The sequence below is a fragment of the Solanum verrucosum genome, unplaced genomic scaffold, assembly GCF_900185275.1.
Source record: "Solanum verrucosum unplaced genomic scaffold, falcon-dt-bn FXZP01000108.1, whole genome shotgun sequence".
Lineage (NCBI taxonomy): Eukaryota > Viridiplantae > Streptophyta > Magnoliopsida > Solanales > Solanaceae > Solanum > Solanum verrucosum.
The window spans coordinates 3,039,419-3,059,575 of NW_026020274.1; the positions used below are offsets into that span (position 1 = coordinate 3,039,419).

Genomic DNA, 20,157 nt, shown 5'->3' on the forward strand with positions numbered 1-20,157 from the left:
TTCAGGTGGCTCAATGGATGGTCTTGTGCTCTTTGGCCATATCTTTATGTTTGCCATAGGTTGAATGAACTTATTGTAGGCTTTCAAATATGTTTCCTTCTTATACCATTGATAAAAAAATGACTCAACATCTAAATCCTTGTAATGCATTGCAGTAATTCTATGTGCACTAGAAATTTCCTTCAGTTGACATGACGAATAACTACACATTTTTTTTTTTAAAATTAACAACATGTTTATATGGCGGATCCTGAATCTCATAACCATTATCTCCATTAAATTTAACCTCACATATGTTGCATGTTCAGCATTCTCACTAAGAATTTGCATAGCCATAGGTGACACATCAATTACCCATTTTTTTTTCCAGAAAACTCTCTCATTTGAGTCATTCTTTCGATGATTTTGACTCTAATTTCCTCTAACATAGTGATGATTGATTTGAATCTAGCTACCAAGATCCAACTATTGAATGTCTCACACATATTAAGCTCAACTATGTCACACTTGCTATGTTCCTTGAATAATGCCCTACACCATGCCTCCTTATTGTACTTTAAAAAAGCTTCCACAATGCCTTTTCCCAACAAACTCATTTCATCAAGTTTTGATTGTAAATGAACTTCAAATGGAGCCCTGACAACTTGTCAATTTTTTTTCTCCTTTCTTCACCCCTCCATACCTTCTTCTAGTTGGCCCATATATATCTAGCACACCATCTATTCTCAGCATTTGGCAATAAATCAGTAAGTGTTATGTGAAGACCCAATCAACGGAAAAAGTCATGCCAAGAAAACATAATAGAAATATAAATGTAACATAGAAATTGCTATAACAAAGTAAAAAAAGAGACTATAAAGTGTTTTAATATCTTCTGCATATCAGACATAATTGTGAGTCCTTCACCTTCAGTTTGTGTCAACTTCAAATTATTTTTGATGCACTTGATAAATCAAGACCACGTGTCCTTGGATTCTTTATTAACTACTGCCCATGCTACATGGTACAATTGATTATTTCCATCCTTGAAAATGCAAGTCAACAGATCATCTATACATACACCTTTTAAAAATGAACCATCAAAACCAATTATCCTTCTACACCCCCTATCCATCCACTTTTTAGTGCTCCAAGACAAATATAAATCCCCATAAATACCTCTTTTCCAGGAATTGTATTCTTAGATGTCCTAACAACCACAATAGTTCCTGGATTTGTAGACTTCAACTCCTCAGCATAATCATACAATCTAGCAAATTCCTCTATGAAATCACCCATATGCTCATTCACTACTTTTATTTTTGCTCTTCTACAACTTATTTTACTAACATAAAATCCACAATCCTTTCTTACCAAGCCTTAAATCTGATGGAGTCTGAAGCTAGACTCACTCATGATTCTGTTTTTGTAAGTCTTACTAATCCAATTTGGAGTACATAACTTATTTATTGTTCTTTTGCAACACTTATGAATAGAAAAATATGTCTTCACAATAAAATTTTCAGTATTATCATTAATACTTCCAAGAATATGTCAAGGACAACCCTTCTTACATTTTGCCTGATCCTCTCCTTTTCATTAAGTTTAAGTTTAAGGTTCACACCCTTCTAAACAGAGTAACTCTGTAGTGATTCTCCAAACTAAACATTATTCAAAAAAATCATATACAATTAAAATTAAAAAAAATTAGGCCCAAAATAGACCTTTGTACTTGCATTCCTAGCTGGTGGAACTACAACCTCATCAGGCTCAACATGATTCCCTTCATCTTCACTAATATCACTGCTAGAATCTGACATATCAAAATACAGATCATCCCCACCCAATTTTCCTTCACATCTTTCCCTTTTATTCTTTTAATATCTTCAAAACTAGCATCTTTACCTACAAGACCAGAAGGTATATCCTCTACATTTATTTTAGCAGATAGGCAAACAGCCGCATTTTCAAGTTCAAACAAGGCTTGAAACGGGAAACACCAAATTTTATATTTTACGTTTGCTATAAACCATTAATTTTGGGTGATATGTGATACCCACAGGTTTTTGGCTGAAAGTTTTGTAGGCGTCCATGATGGCCTTATTAATGACACACATTTTTTCGGAGGGGCAAACGTCTTCAATTTTAAGTTTAATTGATGTCCAAAATGGGAAATAAAAAATTTCATGTTTTACGTGTGCTATAGTCCATGAAATTTGGGTGATATGTGATTTCGATGAATTTTAGGTCGAATTTTTTTGTGGGCATCAGTGACGACCTTAATAATGGCGTGTGTTGGTTCAGAGTTGTAAATGTACGCATTTTCAAGTTCAAACAAGGCCCGAAACGGAAAATACAAAATTTCCCATTTTATGTGTGCTATAGTCCAAGGACTATGGGTGATATGTGATCCGACAGATTTTTGGCCAAATTTTTTTGTGGGCATTCGTAACGACCTTATTAATGGAGTGCGTTGGTCTGAAGGGGAAAACATTACATTTTCAAGTTCAAACGAGGCTCGGAACGGCAAATACCAAATTTCTCATTTTATGTGTACTATAGTTCATGAATTTTGGGTGATATGTGATCCCGATGGATTTTTGACTGAAATATTTTGTGGGCATCCGCGACAACCTTATTAATGGCGTGCGTTGGTTCATAGGGAAAATAATGTACTGTGAGTTTATAGTATTTTTTGATGCATTAAACTTGAAGTTGTTCATGAGTCTTAGGCTTTTTTTTATTATATGTGATGTAATCAGATTGATTTTTGTTAGAAGTAGATTTTTGAGTAGTGGTGTTTAAATGTGCTTGAAACAATAGCAAAGTGGCAACACACGAGCCCACCTACGAGCTGTCGTTCCTTCGATGAGCTGTATGTGGCTGGTGTGGGTGAATTGTTAGGGAAAATGAACCAAGTGTGGAACAACAAATCGACTAATGAACCATAGGTCCTCCGATGAGTCATTATTGATGTGCTGTGGGTGACTTCAGAGAAGATGAGTTTCAGTCCATAAACTACGATTGAACAGGACAGACTGTGCTTAGATCTACGGGTCGTAGGTCATGACCGTCGATAACACCCACATGAATTTTGACTAACTGTTGAATGATGATGGCACCCACGAGCCGTCGTTCATGTGACGAGCCGTACGTGACCAACCGTGGATGACACTGCCATAACTGAATTTCCTTAGGCTTGCTATTCCTACTTGGTTTAGGATTTTATTTTCTATAAATATTAGTTGTAATTTTTATTTTTTGGGTTGTTAGACTCTTTGTGCAACTTTGAATTTAGCTTTGGGAATTATTATGCGAACACTTTCGACATTTAATTCTTAAAGTTTGATTTATGCAATTTGCGTTTGTTTTTCAATTCAAGATTCCAGATTTCATCTATTCGAATTCCTGATCAATGATATTAACACACGAAAACCAAGAAAGTTGCGTTATATCTAAAAGTTGGCTCGTATATGAGAAAATATGTCTGAAAAAATAGTCAAACGGTACAAAATACTTCCCCAACTCATTAGGGAAATCCTCATAAAGTTTTTTCAAAAAACAATTTTGGGTGCTTTGAGGCCCCTGATTCATGGGCTAATACACACAAAAAATCAAGAAAGTTATGTAATTCGTAAAAGCTGGCTCGTTTAATGCATATTTTCACTTTTACAGGCCATTCTTTAGGAATTACACAAATTCATTGATTTTTCATATGTATTAGACCATTGATCTGGAGTTTCAGAGCACCCTAAAATTTTTTCCTGAAAAAATATTATGACGACCTCCGTAATGAGTTGGGGAACCATCACGTGTGCTCACACCATTTTTAATGAATATTTTTGTATTTACAGGATATTTTTTAGGAATTACGCAAAATCTAAAAATTTTCGTGTGATTTTGCCCATAGATCCGACGCCTCAGAGCACCCAAAACATTATGAGGACATTCGTAATGAGTTGGGGAACCATAAAGTATACTCACACCATTTTTAAATTATACTTTTGCATTTGTAGGTATTTTGTTTGGAATGACACAAATTTCTTGGTTTTTCGTGTGTAATAGTCATGGATCTGGCACCTTGCAAAACCAGAATTATTTTTTGAAAAAACTTTGTGAGGACCTCCGTAATGAGTTCAGGAACCATCACATATACTCACACCATTTCGAACGAATATTTTAGTATTTATAGGCCATTTTAAGGAATTATGCAATTTTTTTGATTTTTCGTGTGCATTAACTCATAGATCTGGCGCCTGTGAGCACCAATAATTTTTTTATGAAAAAAACTTTATGAGGACCTCCATAATGAGTTGGGGAACCATCACGTGTACTCACACCATTTTTAACGCATATTTTTGCATTTACAAGTCATTTTTTAGGACTTACACAAATTCCTTAGTTTTTTTGTGTGTATTAGCCATGAATCGAGCGCCTCGAAGCACCCAAATATTTTTTCCAAATGAACTTTATGAGGACCTTTGCAATGAGTGTATACTCACATAATTTTAACGCATATTTAGCATTTACATGCCATTTTTTTAGGAATTACACAAATTTCTTGATTTTTTGTGTGTATTAACCCATAGATGTGACGCCTTAAAACACCCAAAAAACAATTATGAGAAAACTTTATGAGGACCTCCGTAGTGAGTTGGGGAATCATCAGGTATACTCACACCATTTTTAACACCTATTTTTGCATTTACAAACTATTTTTTAAGAATTACGCAACTTTCTCAGTTTTTCACGCATATTAGCCCATGGATCTGGAGTCTCGGAGCACCTAACATTTTTTTGAAAAAACTTTATCAGGACATCCGTAATGAATTGGGGAACCATCAGGTATACGCACACCATTTTTAACTTATATTTTCGTATTTACAGGTCAATTTTTAGGAATTATACAGATTTCTCGGTGTTTTCATTTGTAGCCCATGGATATGGCGCCTCAGAGAACCCAATTTTTTTTCTTCTGAAAAAACTTTATGAGAACTTCCCTTATGAGTTGGGAAACCATCACATATACTCACACTATTTTTAACGTATATTATTTACATGTCATTATTTAGTAATTACACAAATTTCTTGGTTTTTCGTGTGATTAGCCCATAGATCTGGCGCCTCGGAACACCAAATTTGTTTTTCTTTTGAAAAACGTTATGAGGACCTATGAATTAGTTGGGGAACCATCACGTATACTCACACTATTTTTAACGAATATTTTTGGGTTTACAGGTCATTTTTAGGAATTACGTAAATTTCTTGATTTTTTGTGTGTATTAGCCCATGGGTCTGGCGCCTCAGAGCACCTAGATTTTTTTCCAAAATACTTTATGAGGAATTTCGTAATGAGTTGGGGAACCATCGCGTATACTCACACTATTTTTTTAGCGCATATTTTCGTATTTACATGTCAATTTTAGGAATTACACAAATTCCTCAGTTTTTTGTATGTCTTAGCCCATGCATGTGGCACCTCAGAGCACCAAATTTTTTTCGAAAAAACTTTATGAGGACCTCCGTGATGAGTTGGGGAACCATTACGATTATTTACACCATTTTTTTAATGCATATTTTTGCATTTACAGGTCATTTTTTGGAATTACGCAAATTTCTCAAGTTTTCGTGTGTAATTAGCTCATGGATCTGGCACCTTGCAACACCAAAATTTTATAAATGAAAAAAACTTTATAAGGACCTTTGTAATGATTTGGGGAACTATTATGTATACCCACAACATTTTTAACGCATATTTTCGTATATACAGACCCTTTTTAGGAATTACGCAAATCCTTGATTTTTTGTGTGTTAGCTCATGGATCTAGTGCTATAGAGCACCCAATTTTTTTTATAAATTTTTTTATGAGGACCTCCATAATGAGTTGGGGAACCATCATGTATACTTACCATTCTAACACATATTTTCGCATTCACATTCTATTTTTACGACCTACATAAATTCCTTATTTTTCGTGTGTATTAGCCATGCATCTGGTGCTTCGGAGCATCCAAAATTTTTTCTGAAAAAAAACTTTATGAGGACCTCCGTAATGAGTTGAGGAACCATCACATATACACACACTATTTTTTACTACATATTTTCAAGTTTACAGACCATTCTTTAGGAATTACACAAATTTCTTAATTTTTGTGTGTGTATTAGCCCATGGATCTGGCGCCTCAGAGCACCCAAATTTTTTTTCCTGATAAAACTTTATGAGGACCTCCGTAATGTGTTGGGAACCATTATGTATACTCACACCATTTTTAAGACATATTTCTGCATTTTTACATACCATATTTTTAAAATTACGTAAATTCCTCAATTTTTCATATGTATTAGCCCATGGAATCTAGCGCCTAGAAGCACCCCAATTTTTTTTTCTTGATAAACTTTATGAGGACCTCCGTAATGAGTTGGGGAACCATCACGTATACTCACATCATTTTAATGTATATTTGCACATTTACATGCTATTTATTTTTAGGAATTATGCCAATTTCTCGGTTTTTGGTGTGTATGAGCCCATAGATTTGGTGCCTCGGAGCACCCAATTTTTTTTCCTGAAAAAACCTTATGAGGACCTCAATAATGAGTTGGGAAACATCACGTATACTCACACCATTTTCTAATGTATATTTTCGCATTTGCAGACCTTTTCTTAGGAATTACACAAATTTCTCAATTTTTCGTATGTATTAGTCCATGGATCTTTCGTCTCGGAGCACCATAAGTTTTTTTCTGAAAATTTATTAGGACCTCCATAATGAGTTGGGGAACCATCACGTATACTCACACAATTTTTTTAACGCATATTTTTTGTATTGACAGGAATTACGCAAATTCCTTGATTTTTAGTGTTTATTAGTCCATGGATGTGGCTCCTCAGAGCACCCAAATTTTTTTTTCTGAAAAAACTTTATGAGGACCTCTGTAATGAGTTGAGGAACTATTACGTATAGTCACATAATTTTTTTGACGTATATTTTTGCATTTACATAAAAAACTTTAAGAGGACCTCTGTAATGAGTTGTAGAACTATCACGTATACTCACATAATTTTTTTAACGCATGTTTTCGCATTGACATGTCATTTCTTAGGAATTACGCATATTCCTCAGTTTTTCGTGTGTATTAGTCCATGAATCTGACCTCAGATCACCCAAATTTGAAAATACTTGATTTCGAAATGCAAATCAAATAATCAAAAAGTTAAGATTTTAATTTTGTCTACACTAAATCAACTCTTAATTTAAATGTCTATTTTAAACCTATCTTAAAAATATGAGATTATCTGTGTCATTTTTTCGTCTATGCAACAAGTATCCCTAATTTAACAGTTTTAATGTTATTGATTTTAACTTTACACGAAGTTTAAAAAAATTTAAAAGTATTTTTTAATCTTAAACTAAAAATACTTAAAATATGTCAAAATGTCACGTGAAAAATTAGAATTAAAGAATTGTAAAAAAAATCATATTAAAATAAACTAAAAAAAATATAAGACAAATAAGTTGAAACATATGTCTACTGCTTAACAAATTACTGTGGTTTTTTAGCATATATCATCTTGCCTAATGAGTATATTGATTGATTGGTAGAGTATTGCAATTAGTATTAAGATAAGATATAAAACTTTAAAATTTTGGACAAAATTTGAAAATACTTGATTTCGAAATGCAAATCAAATATTCATAAAGTTAAGGATTTTGATTTTGTCTAAACTATATCAACTCTTAATTTAAATGTCTATTTTAAGCCTATCTTAAAAATAAGAGATTATCTGTCATTTTTTTCGTCTACAACAAGTATTCCTAATTTTACACATACACTACTTTCACAATTTCAATGTTATTGATTTTAACGTGACATGAAGTTTAAGTAAATTTAAAAGATTTTTTAATCTTACGATCTTAAACTAAAAATACGTAGAATATATCAAAATGTCCTTTAATTTTGTGGTCTCAAAATATGCCACGTGAAAAATTAGAAATAAAAAGTTGTTAAAAAAACATCTTAAAATAAACTAAAAAGAATAAGACAAATAAGTTGAAACATACTAGCAATCTATTAGATCAACATTGTTTGAATTATTCCTTTTAAAAAGTAGAAAGAATCTACAGATAATAAAGTCAAAGAATCTACTAGAATTAATTTATCATATGTGAAAATGAAGTTGAATTCGATTGAAATTTAAAAAGTTCAAACTGTTATATCTGAAGTTTGATTTTCGAAAGGTTTACTTTTTTGATCCATTTTTATTTCATACAGTGTTTAGTATTTTTTTATATTAAAATTTAATTAATTTAAATTCATGTCCGATAGGGTCCTATTCAAAGGAAAGCAATCCCTACAATAATGTTTTTTAACTTCTTATTTGAGATACAAATACTATATATATACTCACATATTTTAAACACGAAAAAAAGATATATATAGCATATAATAAGATCCAACTAAGAAAAGCGTGAGCTTTCCCTTTGTAAGAGCGTATCCATTCAAACTTTCATTAGACCCTACGTGTCTTCATCTAATTGGTCCGCTCCTAACGGATACCTAAATCGAGCTTTCTTCTTCGTTTTCTTGAAGACGTTTTATATTAGAAGGCGTTCATCTGTGGCGAAGAGACAAGCAATGTCGGCTAATTCATCAGGGTTGGAGAATAATCAGACCGGAAAATTGAATGCCGGATCGCCCAAGAAACGACCGGTACTTTCTAATATCTCGAATCATACAACTGTCTCTGCTCGATTTCTCATTCCTCCAAACTTGTGAGTCTTCCTCTGTTTTTGTATGTTGGTTATGGGGTTTCTTGCGTTAATTTATGTACGGAATGAAAATGTAGGTGGGTTTTGTGATTTCTTTTTCTGGGGTCTTCTTTCTTGGATTAAATAAGTAAATTGGTTAATGCTACGTTGGGTTTCGTGAAAAAAATGATTGAAGATTCTGGGTAAAAATTAATTTGAGAAACTCAAGTGAAGCGATTTTGGATTTGCGGGATTTCTTATTTCTTTTTTTTGGTCGAGATTGTGATATTTGGTAGTTGAATTATTTGATTATTGACTTCCCTTGTATAAACAAGTTCACTGTTTTATCTGTTTAAAAAATTATGTTTGAGTTAAGTATTCTTTTAATGGTTAAAAAGTATTATGAATGGAACATTTGAAACATCTTCCCCCAATTCATTTTTGATGCACAATCTCATCTTGTCATTGATTCTGCATCATAACAAACCTATTCCTGGAGGCCTACCAATTGTGTCTATCATTTGAAGTGTAATCTACCAAGCTTTTTTATATTGTTTTAGAAGTTCAGATTTTCATGTCTGCTTCTTTTGAAAAAGCGAGTTAGGAGACTATTTCTCATTCTATTCAAATTGGAACGTGGTGGATGCATCCTAAATAAAGCTAGCGACTGCGATAAGGTAAAAGGCAGCCTTTTTGTTTCTTTTGTTTATCTGTCCACTTTGCTTTTTGAACATTTGAATAAAGATCTAATGTTAATAGGCTGAAGAAAAGTTTATGCTTTACAAATGCATATAGTAGCTTAATTTTCATGTTTTGGGATCATTTAAGCTTACATTTGTATGTCGTGGCTTCGGGTTTAAATTTCTGTCCTAAGTACTAGCCATTTAATTTTCTCTAAAAAATAAGAGTTCTAGCTTTGTTTTGAGTCTTTAATCTGCCATATTGTCTATTTTTGAGCATCGAGAAATCATTTATAGATATCGGCTGCTTATGTACTTGAGCTTTTTACCTAATTCATGTCGATGTAAATTTTGTGTAGCCTAACTGCCATTGAATTTCCTGTTCTAATATTTTGATTTAAAAATGATCAAATTTATCTATGTAACTAAGTTTGTTTGTCCTCGTCTTGATAATAAGTTGTCCCGAAAGTTCGTCTAGAATCAGTGTTTCCAAGTGTATTCATTAAACGATTTTTCTGCAATTAATAGTTGGCTCTTTTCTGAGAGCATGAATATATATTTCTCCTTCTTCTTTTAAATACATTTTGATCAAGTTTGTGTTTGTTTCTTCCTTCTCTTATAGACTGTCAAATGAGTTTGTGTTAGTTTCCCCTCTCATTATATGAATTCTGAAGTGCATTATAAATGATATACTGTAAATCTTTCCACTTCGTCTAGCATCTGGCAAGCCTGTTTAGAAATAGGGTTGGTTTGTAATGATTTACATGTTCCAATGCTTCCCTGTTTGTGGCCTGATGCGATCTGAAATACTTTTATAGGAGTCGAAATCATTTTAGCAACAGTTTGTGTTTAGAAATTTCTAAATCAGTGTGATTGGATTGCATTTCTCATTTCGAGTATTTCGATTCCTCTTATTTAAAAAGTCCTTGGCAGTCAATTTGTAGAAAGTCCTTCTTGGCTGTCAATTTAAACAACAGTTTGTGTTTAAAAATTTCTAAATCATGAAGTGGACCACTGACATTCTAGATCATAACTGTGGATCAGTGGACCAATTCCTGTTTTTTGTCTCCTTAAATGATTTTATTAGTGTTCTTAATTTGTTAGGGACAAAATTTATAAGAAACTTTTGATAATTTTTATTTTTCACAGTTTGATGAACCTTTGATTTAATTAGCTGTTTTGCAATGTGAGTAAATTGAAAAAGATTGTTTCTTGTATCTGAAGTAGTGACAAACTTTGGAATCATTTTTGGCTTTGGATTAAGAACATTTCTTAATGCATTACTTGCACCAGTAATACAGTTTGCTGTTCTGCCAGCATCTTCCTCTGTCGGACCAAGCAACAAACCTGTTTCTATTCAAAGAAGTGATGCAGTTGTGCCTAACATCACTACCATCTATGTCAACTTCTGACACAGTGAGAAGTCTTTGATCTTTTCAGAAAAGAGTAGTCCTTGTTCTAGAATTTCATTATAACTATAACATCTATTTATACAATTTATCTATTTTTAATTCCTGCAGCAGATATATGATGTACTTGTGGACATGGAATTAGGGGATAAAATTGTCAACATTGATAAAAACAATTGCGAGCCTCTGAGGTATAAAACTGTTTACCCTCTATCTTTATTTCAGCTCTTTGAATTGCATGTTGTTGTTATCAAACATGAATTGCAGTTTTGCTAAGATTTTGTCATCAAACATGTTGTAATGTTAACTTAAATCATTGTACTAGGCAAAGAAAAAGGCCTTCCACAGATTTCATGGCGAAAGTACAGAAAGACATCAATTGGGCATGCACGCTATATGAGTTGATTGGCTTGTTGAGGTAAACTTCTAATATCTTTCTTCTCTAAAGGTGATGAAATGTCAGCGCACACAAAAATAGGGGGAGTGGGGCTCGGGGAACGGCGCCTCGAGGCGGGGGCGAAGGAGCCTCGAGGCAGGGTAGGGAGGGGATGGCCTCGGGGTAAGATGCCTTGAGGCAGGGGGTAGGAGGTACGGTGGGGGAGGCTGTATGGGGGTCTCAGAGCAAGGCATCTCGAGGCGAAGGGGGGTAGGGGGTCTCGGGGAAGGACGCCTCGATGCGCGGGGGTGGGGCCTCGGGGAAGGACGCCTCGAGGTCGGGGGTGGGGGGAAGGGGGGCCTCAAGGAAGGACGCCTCGAGGCCGAGGGTAGGGGGTGGCTTCAGGTCTGGATTCCTTGAGGTCAGGGGTGGGGAACGGGGACGGGAAAGGGGGGACCTCGGGGCAGGACGCCTCGAGGTCGGGGGTGGCCTCGGGCAGGATACCTCGAGGTCGGGGTTGGGGGGGTGGCCTCGGGGTCGAGGATGGGGAAGGGGGTGGCCTCGGGGCAGGATGCCTCGAGGCCGAGGGTGGGGAGGGGGGTGGCCTCGGGGCAAGACGCCTTGAGGCCGGGGGTGGGGTGGTGGTGGCCTCGAGGCAGGACACCTCGAGGTCGGGGGTGGCCTAGGGGCAGGATGCCTCGAGGTTGAGGGTGGGGGGATGGCCTCGGGGCAGGATGCCTCGAGGCCGAGGGTGGGGTGGGGGGTGGCCTTGTGGCAAGACGCCTCAAGGCCGGGGGTGGGGTGGTGGTGGCCTTGAGGCAGGACGCCTCGAGGTTGGGGGTGGCCTCGGGGCAGGATGCCTCGAGGTCGGGGGTGGGATGATGGCCTCGGGGCGGGATGCCTCGAGGCCAAGGGTGGGGAGGGGGGCGACCTCAGGGCAAGACGCCTCGAGGCCGGGGGTGGGGAAAGGGGCGACCTCAGGGCAAGACGCCTCGAGGCCAGGGGTGGGGTGGTGGTGGCCTCGGGGTAGCACGCCTCGAGGCCAGGAGTAGGAGAGGGGTGGCCTCGAGGAAGGACGCCTCGAGGTTGGGGGTAAGGGGTGGCCTCGGGCAGGATGCCTTGAGGTCGGGGGTGGGGGGGGTTGACCTCGGGGCAGGATGCCTCGAAGCCGAGGGTGGGGAGGGGGGTGGCCTCGGAGCAAGATGCCTTGAGGCCTTGGGTGGGGTGGTGGTGGCCTCGTCCTGCCTCGAGGTCGGGGGTGGCCTCGGGGCAGGATGCCTCGAGGCTGAGGGTGGGGAGGGGGGTGGCCTCGGGGCAAGACCTCGAGGTCGGGGGTGGGGAAAGGGGTGGCCTCGGGGCAGGATGCCTCGAGGTCGGGGGTGGGAGGGTGGCCTCGGGGCGGGATGCCTCGAGGCCAAGGGTGGGGAGGGGGGGTGACCTTAGGGCAAGACGCCTCGAGGCCGGGGGTGGGGTGGTGGTGGCCTCGGGGCAGCACGCCTCGAGGCCGAAAGTGGGAGAGGGGTGGCCTCGAGGAAGGACGCCTCGAGGTTGGGAGTGGAGAGGGGGTGCCCTCGGGGCAAGATGCCTCGAGGTCGTGGGTGGGGAGAGGGCTGGCCTAGGGGTAAGACGCCTCGAGGCCGGGGGTGGGGTGGTGGTGGCCTTGTGGCAGGACGCATCGAGGCCGGGAGTGGGAAGGGGTGGCCTCGGGCAGGATGCCTCGAGGTCGGGGGTGGAAAGGGCGGAGGATGGCCTCGGGGCAGGATGCCTCGAGGTTGGGGTTGGAAAGGGCGGGGGCTGGCCTCGGGGCAGGACGCCTCGAGGCCGATGGTGGGAAGGGGGTGGCCTCAGGGCAGGACGCCTCAAGGCCGATGGTGGGATTGTGGGGTGGCCTCAGGGAAGGATGCCTCGAGGCCAGGGATGGGGATAGGCACGACACCTCGAGGCCGGTGGTTGGAAGGGAGTGCCTCGGGGATGGACGCCTCGAGGCAAGGGTTGGGGATGTGGCGTCGAGGCCGGGGATATGGGGAGCGGGGACTCGGGGCAGGACGCCTCGAGGCCAGGTGTGGGGGGGTGGCCTCGGGGCAGGATTCTCGTCGCCAGGAGTGGGAATGGGGGTTGGCCTCGGGGCAGGACGCCTCGAGGATGGGGGTGGCGGTAGGGGATGGCCTTGGGGCAGAACGCTTTGAGGATTGGGGTGGGGGTGGGGGGCTTGGCCTTGTGGCAGGACGCCTCAAGGCTGTGGATTTGGTGGTGACCTTGTGGCAGGACGCCTCGAGGCCGGGGGTGGGGGTGGGTGGCGGGTTGGCCTCGGGGCATCCTTCCACGAGGCCAGGAGTGAGGGTGGGTGGCGGGGTGGCCTCGGTGCAAGACGCCTCGAGGCCGGGGGTGGGGTGGAGGGGTGGTCCCGGGTTGAATAGGTGTGTTAGTTGATATCTATATCATTGGAAACGATCATGTTATGTACAAATCAATTTCTTTTTTTTATCTTCTACTTGCTCCTTGACCTAGGATTTCCGTTTTCTTTGCATTCTTTGTGGCCACTACAACTATTAGATTCTCTAGCCGTAATTCTTCTTACAATCTGTCAATACGTTTGCATCTACAACAAGGCTTCCATGTTGACCTTTAATCTACGAGGACTTGTCTAAAAAAATTGCTGCTTAATTTGGTCAATGCTAGCAAAGAACTACTACACTTATCTAAATTTTGAGGCTTATAGCTTTAGGTTGAGATTTGATGGATGCTGGTCTTAAAATTAACCTGACAAATTATAAGTTTCAGTTTAGTTCTGAAATTTTGTTTGCGTCTCTAGTCTCTACATTACAATTTATTGGTGCTAGAAAGAAGAAGACATAGTTTTCGGTTTGGTAAATGAAACTCGAATTGTTTTGAAAATTATATACATTGTGAGAAATCTTCATTCAATTTGTCTTGTCTTGGTGATTTATTATGTTTTGGTTTCCGTTGTATTTCAGAGTAAACAGCAAATCAAGAAACCGAAGTATGTGCAAATTTCTGTTGAATCTTATTCACATTTGACTGGACTGGAGGATCAAGTTAAGTCTCTCGAGGAACAAGTGAATGGCTTAGAGGGTGAAGTCAAGGATTTGGATGAAAAGTTGTCTGCTGTGCAGTTAGAAATGACTAATAAGGAGAACCTGGTGAAACAACACCCTAAAGTTAAAGCTGTCTCAGGTGATGTTCCTTATTGACTTATGTTTTTCTTGTACTAAGTGTTCTGTAACTTAGTATTGAGTTATTTTATTGACATCTCTCTGGACCGGTTGGGAGAAGGCTGAGTCAGAAGCCGCGACACTGAAAAATTACCTGGAATCCGTCACTCTTTTGAAGCTTACTGCTGAAGACAGGGCATCACATTTGGATGGTGCACTGAAGGAGTGCATGCGGAAGATACATAATTTGAAAGAAGAGCATGAACAGAAGCTGCATGATGTGATTCAGAATAAAGCCAAACAGTTTGAAAAAATGAAGCATGAGTTTGAAGCAAAGATAGCTAACTTGGACCAACAGTTACTCAGGTCTGCAGCAGTAAATTCTGCACTCTCAAGCTCTTTGCAGGAGCGTTCTAGAATGGTGATAAAGCTCAGTAAAAAAATCCCAAGCTGAAGCAGAAATAGAGTTATGTTGAAGAGCAATATTGAGTCATGTGAAAGGGAAATAAATTCTCTGAAATATGTACTCCATATTAACTCAAAGGAACTAGAAATTCGTAATGAGGGGAAAAATATGAGTGTGTACGGTCTGCCGAAGTTGCAAATAAACAACACCTGGAGGGAGTGAAGAAAATTGCAAAATTAGAAGCAGAGTGTCAGAGATTACGTGGTCTTGTCCGGAAGAAGTTGCCTGGGCCTCTGCAGCCTTGGCCCAAATGAAGCTTGAGGTTGAGAGTTTGGGTAGACATTACAGGGACAGCCATGTAAAGAAATCCCAAGGAAGGCCTTCGATAGTCCACAGTTTTCCAGTTTGCCAGATTTTTCCTTTGATAGTCTGCAGAAGTTCAAGAGAATGAGCAATTAACAGAATGCCTTTTGGCAATGGAAGAGGAAACAAAGATGTTGAAAGAAGCTTTGGCACACCGGAACAGTGAATTACAAACATCCGGGAGTATTTGTGCAAAGACGTCCAGCAAGCTTCAGAGTTTGGAAGCACAGCTGCAACCAAATTTTGAACAGAAAAGCCCACAAAAGTCCACCATTTGACAACAGCCATCTGAGGGTTCCTTTAGCCATGAAGCAAATCATCTTCCAAGATTGGCTTCCATGTCTGAAGATGGAAATGACGATAATGTTAGTTGTGCTAGCGCTTGGACGACAGCATTAAAGTCTGATCTCTCCCATGTCAAGAAGGAAAAGAACTTTGACAGTCCACATAAATCTGAGAGTGCAAGCCACCTGGATCTCATGAATGACTTTTTGGAGATGGAGAAATTAGCTTATCAGTCGAGTGACACAAATGGAGCAGTTTCAAGTCCAAATATTCCAAATAATGCAAGACCCGAAAATACAAAAGTTGACAACTCCATGCATGTCACCAAAAGCCCAAATTTCAGCTGAAAGAACATAATGAGACAAATGTATCAGGAGATCAAGCATCTCGCAATGGGGAAGTATCATCACACATCATCAACCTCTTTCAGATACATCCATATCCATGAAGCTCCAATAAAGAATTTCAACTGTTTTGGAGTCTTTGTCAAAGGAAGCTGACATTCAAAGAATTCAAGAGGATCTCAGGGAGATTGTGCAGGAAATGCACAACGCCATCATACCACCATCCTCGTAGACTGCTACTGAATCTCAGCCCTCTCTTGATGATGGCGAGGCAAACTTAGAGAAGGAAATCCCTGTCCTGCAATGAGTCTGTCCATGGTATTAGCAAAGAATTAGCAGATGCTATATCTCTCTTCTTTTTTTCTTTTTCTTTTTCAGATGCCATGTCTCAAATTCACGACTTTGTACTCTTTCTGGGCAAAGAATCAAAGGCTATCCAGGGAACAGCTCCTGATGGAAGTGGAATCAATGAAAAATTAGATGATTTTTTGGCCACTTACGTTGAGGTAATAAGCAACAGGTTGAGTATGTTGAATTTTGTCCTTGATCTATCTCATCTACTGAGTAATGCGAGCCAACTACACTTCAATATACTTGGTTACAAGAATTCTGAAACAGAAATAAGTACTTGTGATTGCATAGACAAGGTTGCTTTACCAGAAAATAAAGGTCTTCAGCACTCAGGAGAGGTTTATGCAAACGGTTGTGCTCATTTTTCTGATTCGACTTCTGATCCAGGCATTCCTCATGAAGTCAGTCTTGTTCCTACTTCAGAGTCAACATCAACCTCTTTGAAGTGCTCATTGGAGGAGGTTGAACAATTGAAATTAGAGAAAGAAAATATGGCTCTTGATCTTGCTAGATACTCTGAGAACTTGGAGGGCACTAAATCCCAGTTGGCTAAAACTGAGCAACTCCTAGCAGAGGTTAAGTCACAATTGGTATCTGCTCAAAAGGCAAACAGTTTGGCTGAAATTCAGCTCAAATGCATGGCAGAGTCATACAACTCACTTGAAACTCGGACTGAGGAGTTGCAAACTGAAGTCAACCGTCTTCAGGCCAAGATAGGAAGTCTTGATAATGAGCTTCAAGAGGAAAAGAAGAATCACCTGGATACCCTAGCTAGTTGCAAGGATCTCGAAGAGCAACTACAAAGGTTAGTGGTTTTTTATTCACATTGGCCTGGAATTATAAAAAACTTGACTGTCAAAATTAGTTTTTAAAGTTGTCACATTGTGCTTCGTCCTATCGAATGGATTTTACTTTAGTGTGGAAGTAGCTACGGATATCTCAACTACTTGAAGTTTTTCTGTACAGTGAATTTTGCTCCAACCCCCTAATCTTTGGATGAAAAGAGTCAAAGTTTTTTCTTTGACCATGATTGTCTTATATTTTGAATTATTAACTTTTAGTACTTATTGTACTTTTTATGTAGTTTCTTAAAATTTTATTTCAGACTTGAAGATTTTGTGTCTGAATTTGCGTAGAAAATAAAGTTGTGAGACTCTCATATTCCGGACCCACCCACAAAATGAAACAGAGGGGGTAACACGGAAGGAAAAGGAAAAAAATATGTCTCTATGTGATGTCAATAATTTAAAGCTGATCAGATGTCAGGGTCTCTTGTGAGTTTTCTCCCTGATTAAGGTTCTTCATTTACCTGGGGTTTGCTGTCTATATAAATCTTTTGGGAACAGCCTCTTACCTCTCATGGGTAAGGATAAGGTCTGCATACACTCTACCCTCTCTAGACCCCACCAGTGGCATTACACTGGTTATGTTGTTATTTGCTGTCTATATAAAGGGTGTAGGACTAGACTGCTTAAACGTAACACAGAACAAACATGATATTCATTTAAATTCACTCTGTCAAACATTTTGAGGTGACTGGACATTGACGTGCATTAATAAAAAAAAAAATTAATAAATAAAAACGTAGACCAAACGACAAATTCTGTTTAATTTCTGGGACTTGAGAAGACAAGATGTACGTAGTCTTATTCCTACCTTTATGAGGTAGAGAAAACTGTTTCCTATTGACTTGACAACTCTCTTTTTATTTATCTGGACTTGAGACTGACAATGAGCTCACACGATTAAACAATTGTAATACATTTGTTGATTACAAAGCAGTAAGACATCCACCTTGTGAGCATGGCCAGACATTCACGAGGCTTATACTCTGGTGCAGTATGCCCTGCTCCCTGTTAAATAATAAAATTAACAAACCAATTTTAACACCAATTATTTGACAATTTCCCTTTTTTTTAACCAAGTGAGAAAAGAAAGTGAAAAAGATAGATTGATAGAAGGTTTTCTTGCCTTTACTGTGGCAAATGTCATCTGATTTGAATAACTTCTCGTGTAACTGAAATCGAACAAACGAAAAAAGAAAAAAAAAGTTTAACATCTATACACTGACAGGGTTTATTACTAATATACGTACAAGAATTTTAAAATGTACGTCTTTCATCAAGAACTAACCCGGCAACTTGATTGTCAACAGTCCAAGCTCGCCAATCATCAACAATTGAGTAGTTAAGAGATCTTATCCATGATTGAGTTGATAGGAAGGTAACATTCATGTCATGTTGTTACCCACTGCTCTGTTCACCAGTATTGCTTGTCGATTTACATTTAGTGGCACTTAAACTGTATTTAATTTAATTTCCCGTTTAAATCAGGATGGAGACTGCTGCTGATCTTGATGCCAAGACCAACCAGGTAGCTTTCTTGCACCGTAATAAGTGATTAATCCAATCCATTGTAGTTGTGTATTTGATTCAGTAGTTTACAGTACTATATTTAGTCGGAAAAAGATTTTGCTTCTTGTTGGTTGTCTGGACTTTTGATCTACATTTCACATTATTAACTCAATAAAAGACAATAGATTTCAGTGATAGTGATGCTATGCAACTGAACTTTGAAATAAAATTTGCCTCTATTGTTGGTATTTTATTGTTGCTAGCAAATAGATTTTTTTTTTTTGTTTTGCTCCATCTCTCTAAGTTTGTTTCAGTGATAGAAGTTCCAATGCATATGAAAAGATTTGCAAATTAAACATTTATAATATATGAGCAAATGTCACAAAATAATGATATCTTCAGAACTCAATAAATCATGTGTAACCTTGCATTGAAAGACTACTGTTAAATCAATTACTTGATCTTGTTTTCTGGTGAGGGCCATAATTTAAATAGTAAAAGAACAATTTTCTTTTATCAATGCATTGTCTAATTAGTGGACCTTGAATTAGATTGAAGACCACAATAAGAAATTGATATAGATTTTAGTAAACATGGAGTTCGTAATGTGGTGTTCAATTGAATCCGAAGTTCCTAATTTCTCTGGTTCGCAATCTTTTGATTTGGCGTTAAGATCCTTTTGATAACTTAATGACTGTCCGTTTCTATCTAAAGTGAGTGTCTAAAGAAGACAATCTGTTTTTTATTCTCCAGGAGAAAGATTTAACAGCTGCAGCAGAGAAGCTAGCTGAGTGTCAAGAAACCATATTTCTTCTCGGGAAACAGTTGTACTCTTTGCGTCCTCAGACGAAGTTTATGGGGTCTTCGTACATCGATAGAAGTTCAAAAGGGGAGGGCTTTCGGGAAGAATCGACCGACAACCACTAGCATAAACATCCATGACAATGATAGCTGAGATGGACAACGCCAGTTCCGTAAAAGCAACTTGTGAGTCCCCTGTGGATATACATATAATGTGTCATACAGTCCCTCAGACACTGAAGTAAACAATCCATTGAGATCACCAATCAGCTCAAAGTCTCCTAAACACTGGCCTACCAAGTCTGGCTCTTCGTCCTCTGCTGGCCCTACACCTGAAAAACAAGAGATGGATTTCGTTTATTCGATTATTCTTCCGCTAAAAAGAGTGATGGGGTTTGGAATAGAAGGATCAAAACATCTACTTGTTAGAAATTACAGAATAGAGCAGATTACATGAAAGATGCAAGTTGTATTTGGTGGTGGTGGGGTTGAGGAGTATTGCCTATGGTAGTTCTGATCTCCAACATGTGAACGTAGCCAAAACAAAGCCTTTATGATATGAAATTCTTTTCCCCGATTTTTAATTGCCTTAGTTTTAGATTATTAAGGCTTCTGTTGCATGGTTTTCCCTGCTTAGATTTTGTTTATATATTTTAGTTTTGTTGTTATCTTCACGGACTAAAGTACTTCTTGTGATCTTGAGAAAGAAAGGGGTTCATCAACAAGTAGGGAGAAGGAGAGGGAGAAAGGACTAACATGTATTATTTAATTTGAAAACTACGTAAGAAATATTGTAAATCTCAATAATTAACAACATATTGACTCATGAAATCCTATTTGTGCTACATATATTGGGACAAGGGAAGTAACATATATTTATTTAAA

General features: G+C 38.7%; 1 protein-coding gene and 1 pseudogene across 1 annotated transcript; both read left to right on the forward strand.

Annotated features, from left to right (window-relative positions):
* The first annotated feature begins 12,092 nt into the window (after positions 1–12,092).
* Positions 12,093–12,632, forward strand: LOC125833863 (glycine-rich protein 23-like). Its single transcript, XM_049513021.1, has one exon. It carries the CDS (start codon positions 12,093–12,095, stop codon positions 12,630–12,632), a length of 540 nt encoding a protein of 179 aa, XP_049368978.1.
* A 144-nt stretch (positions 12,633–12,776) lies between these two features.
* On the forward strand, positions 12,777–19,729 carry LOC125833864 (filament-like plant protein 4; annotated as a pseudogene).
* The last annotated feature ends 428 nt before the right edge of the window (positions 19,730–20,157 follow it).

What these genes read in the sequence shown, in the direction of transcription:
- LOC125833863 (XM_049513021.1), top strand. Translation starts at nt 12,093, where the DNA reads ATGCCTCGAGGCCAAGGGTGGGGAGGGGGGCGACCTCAGGGCAAGACG.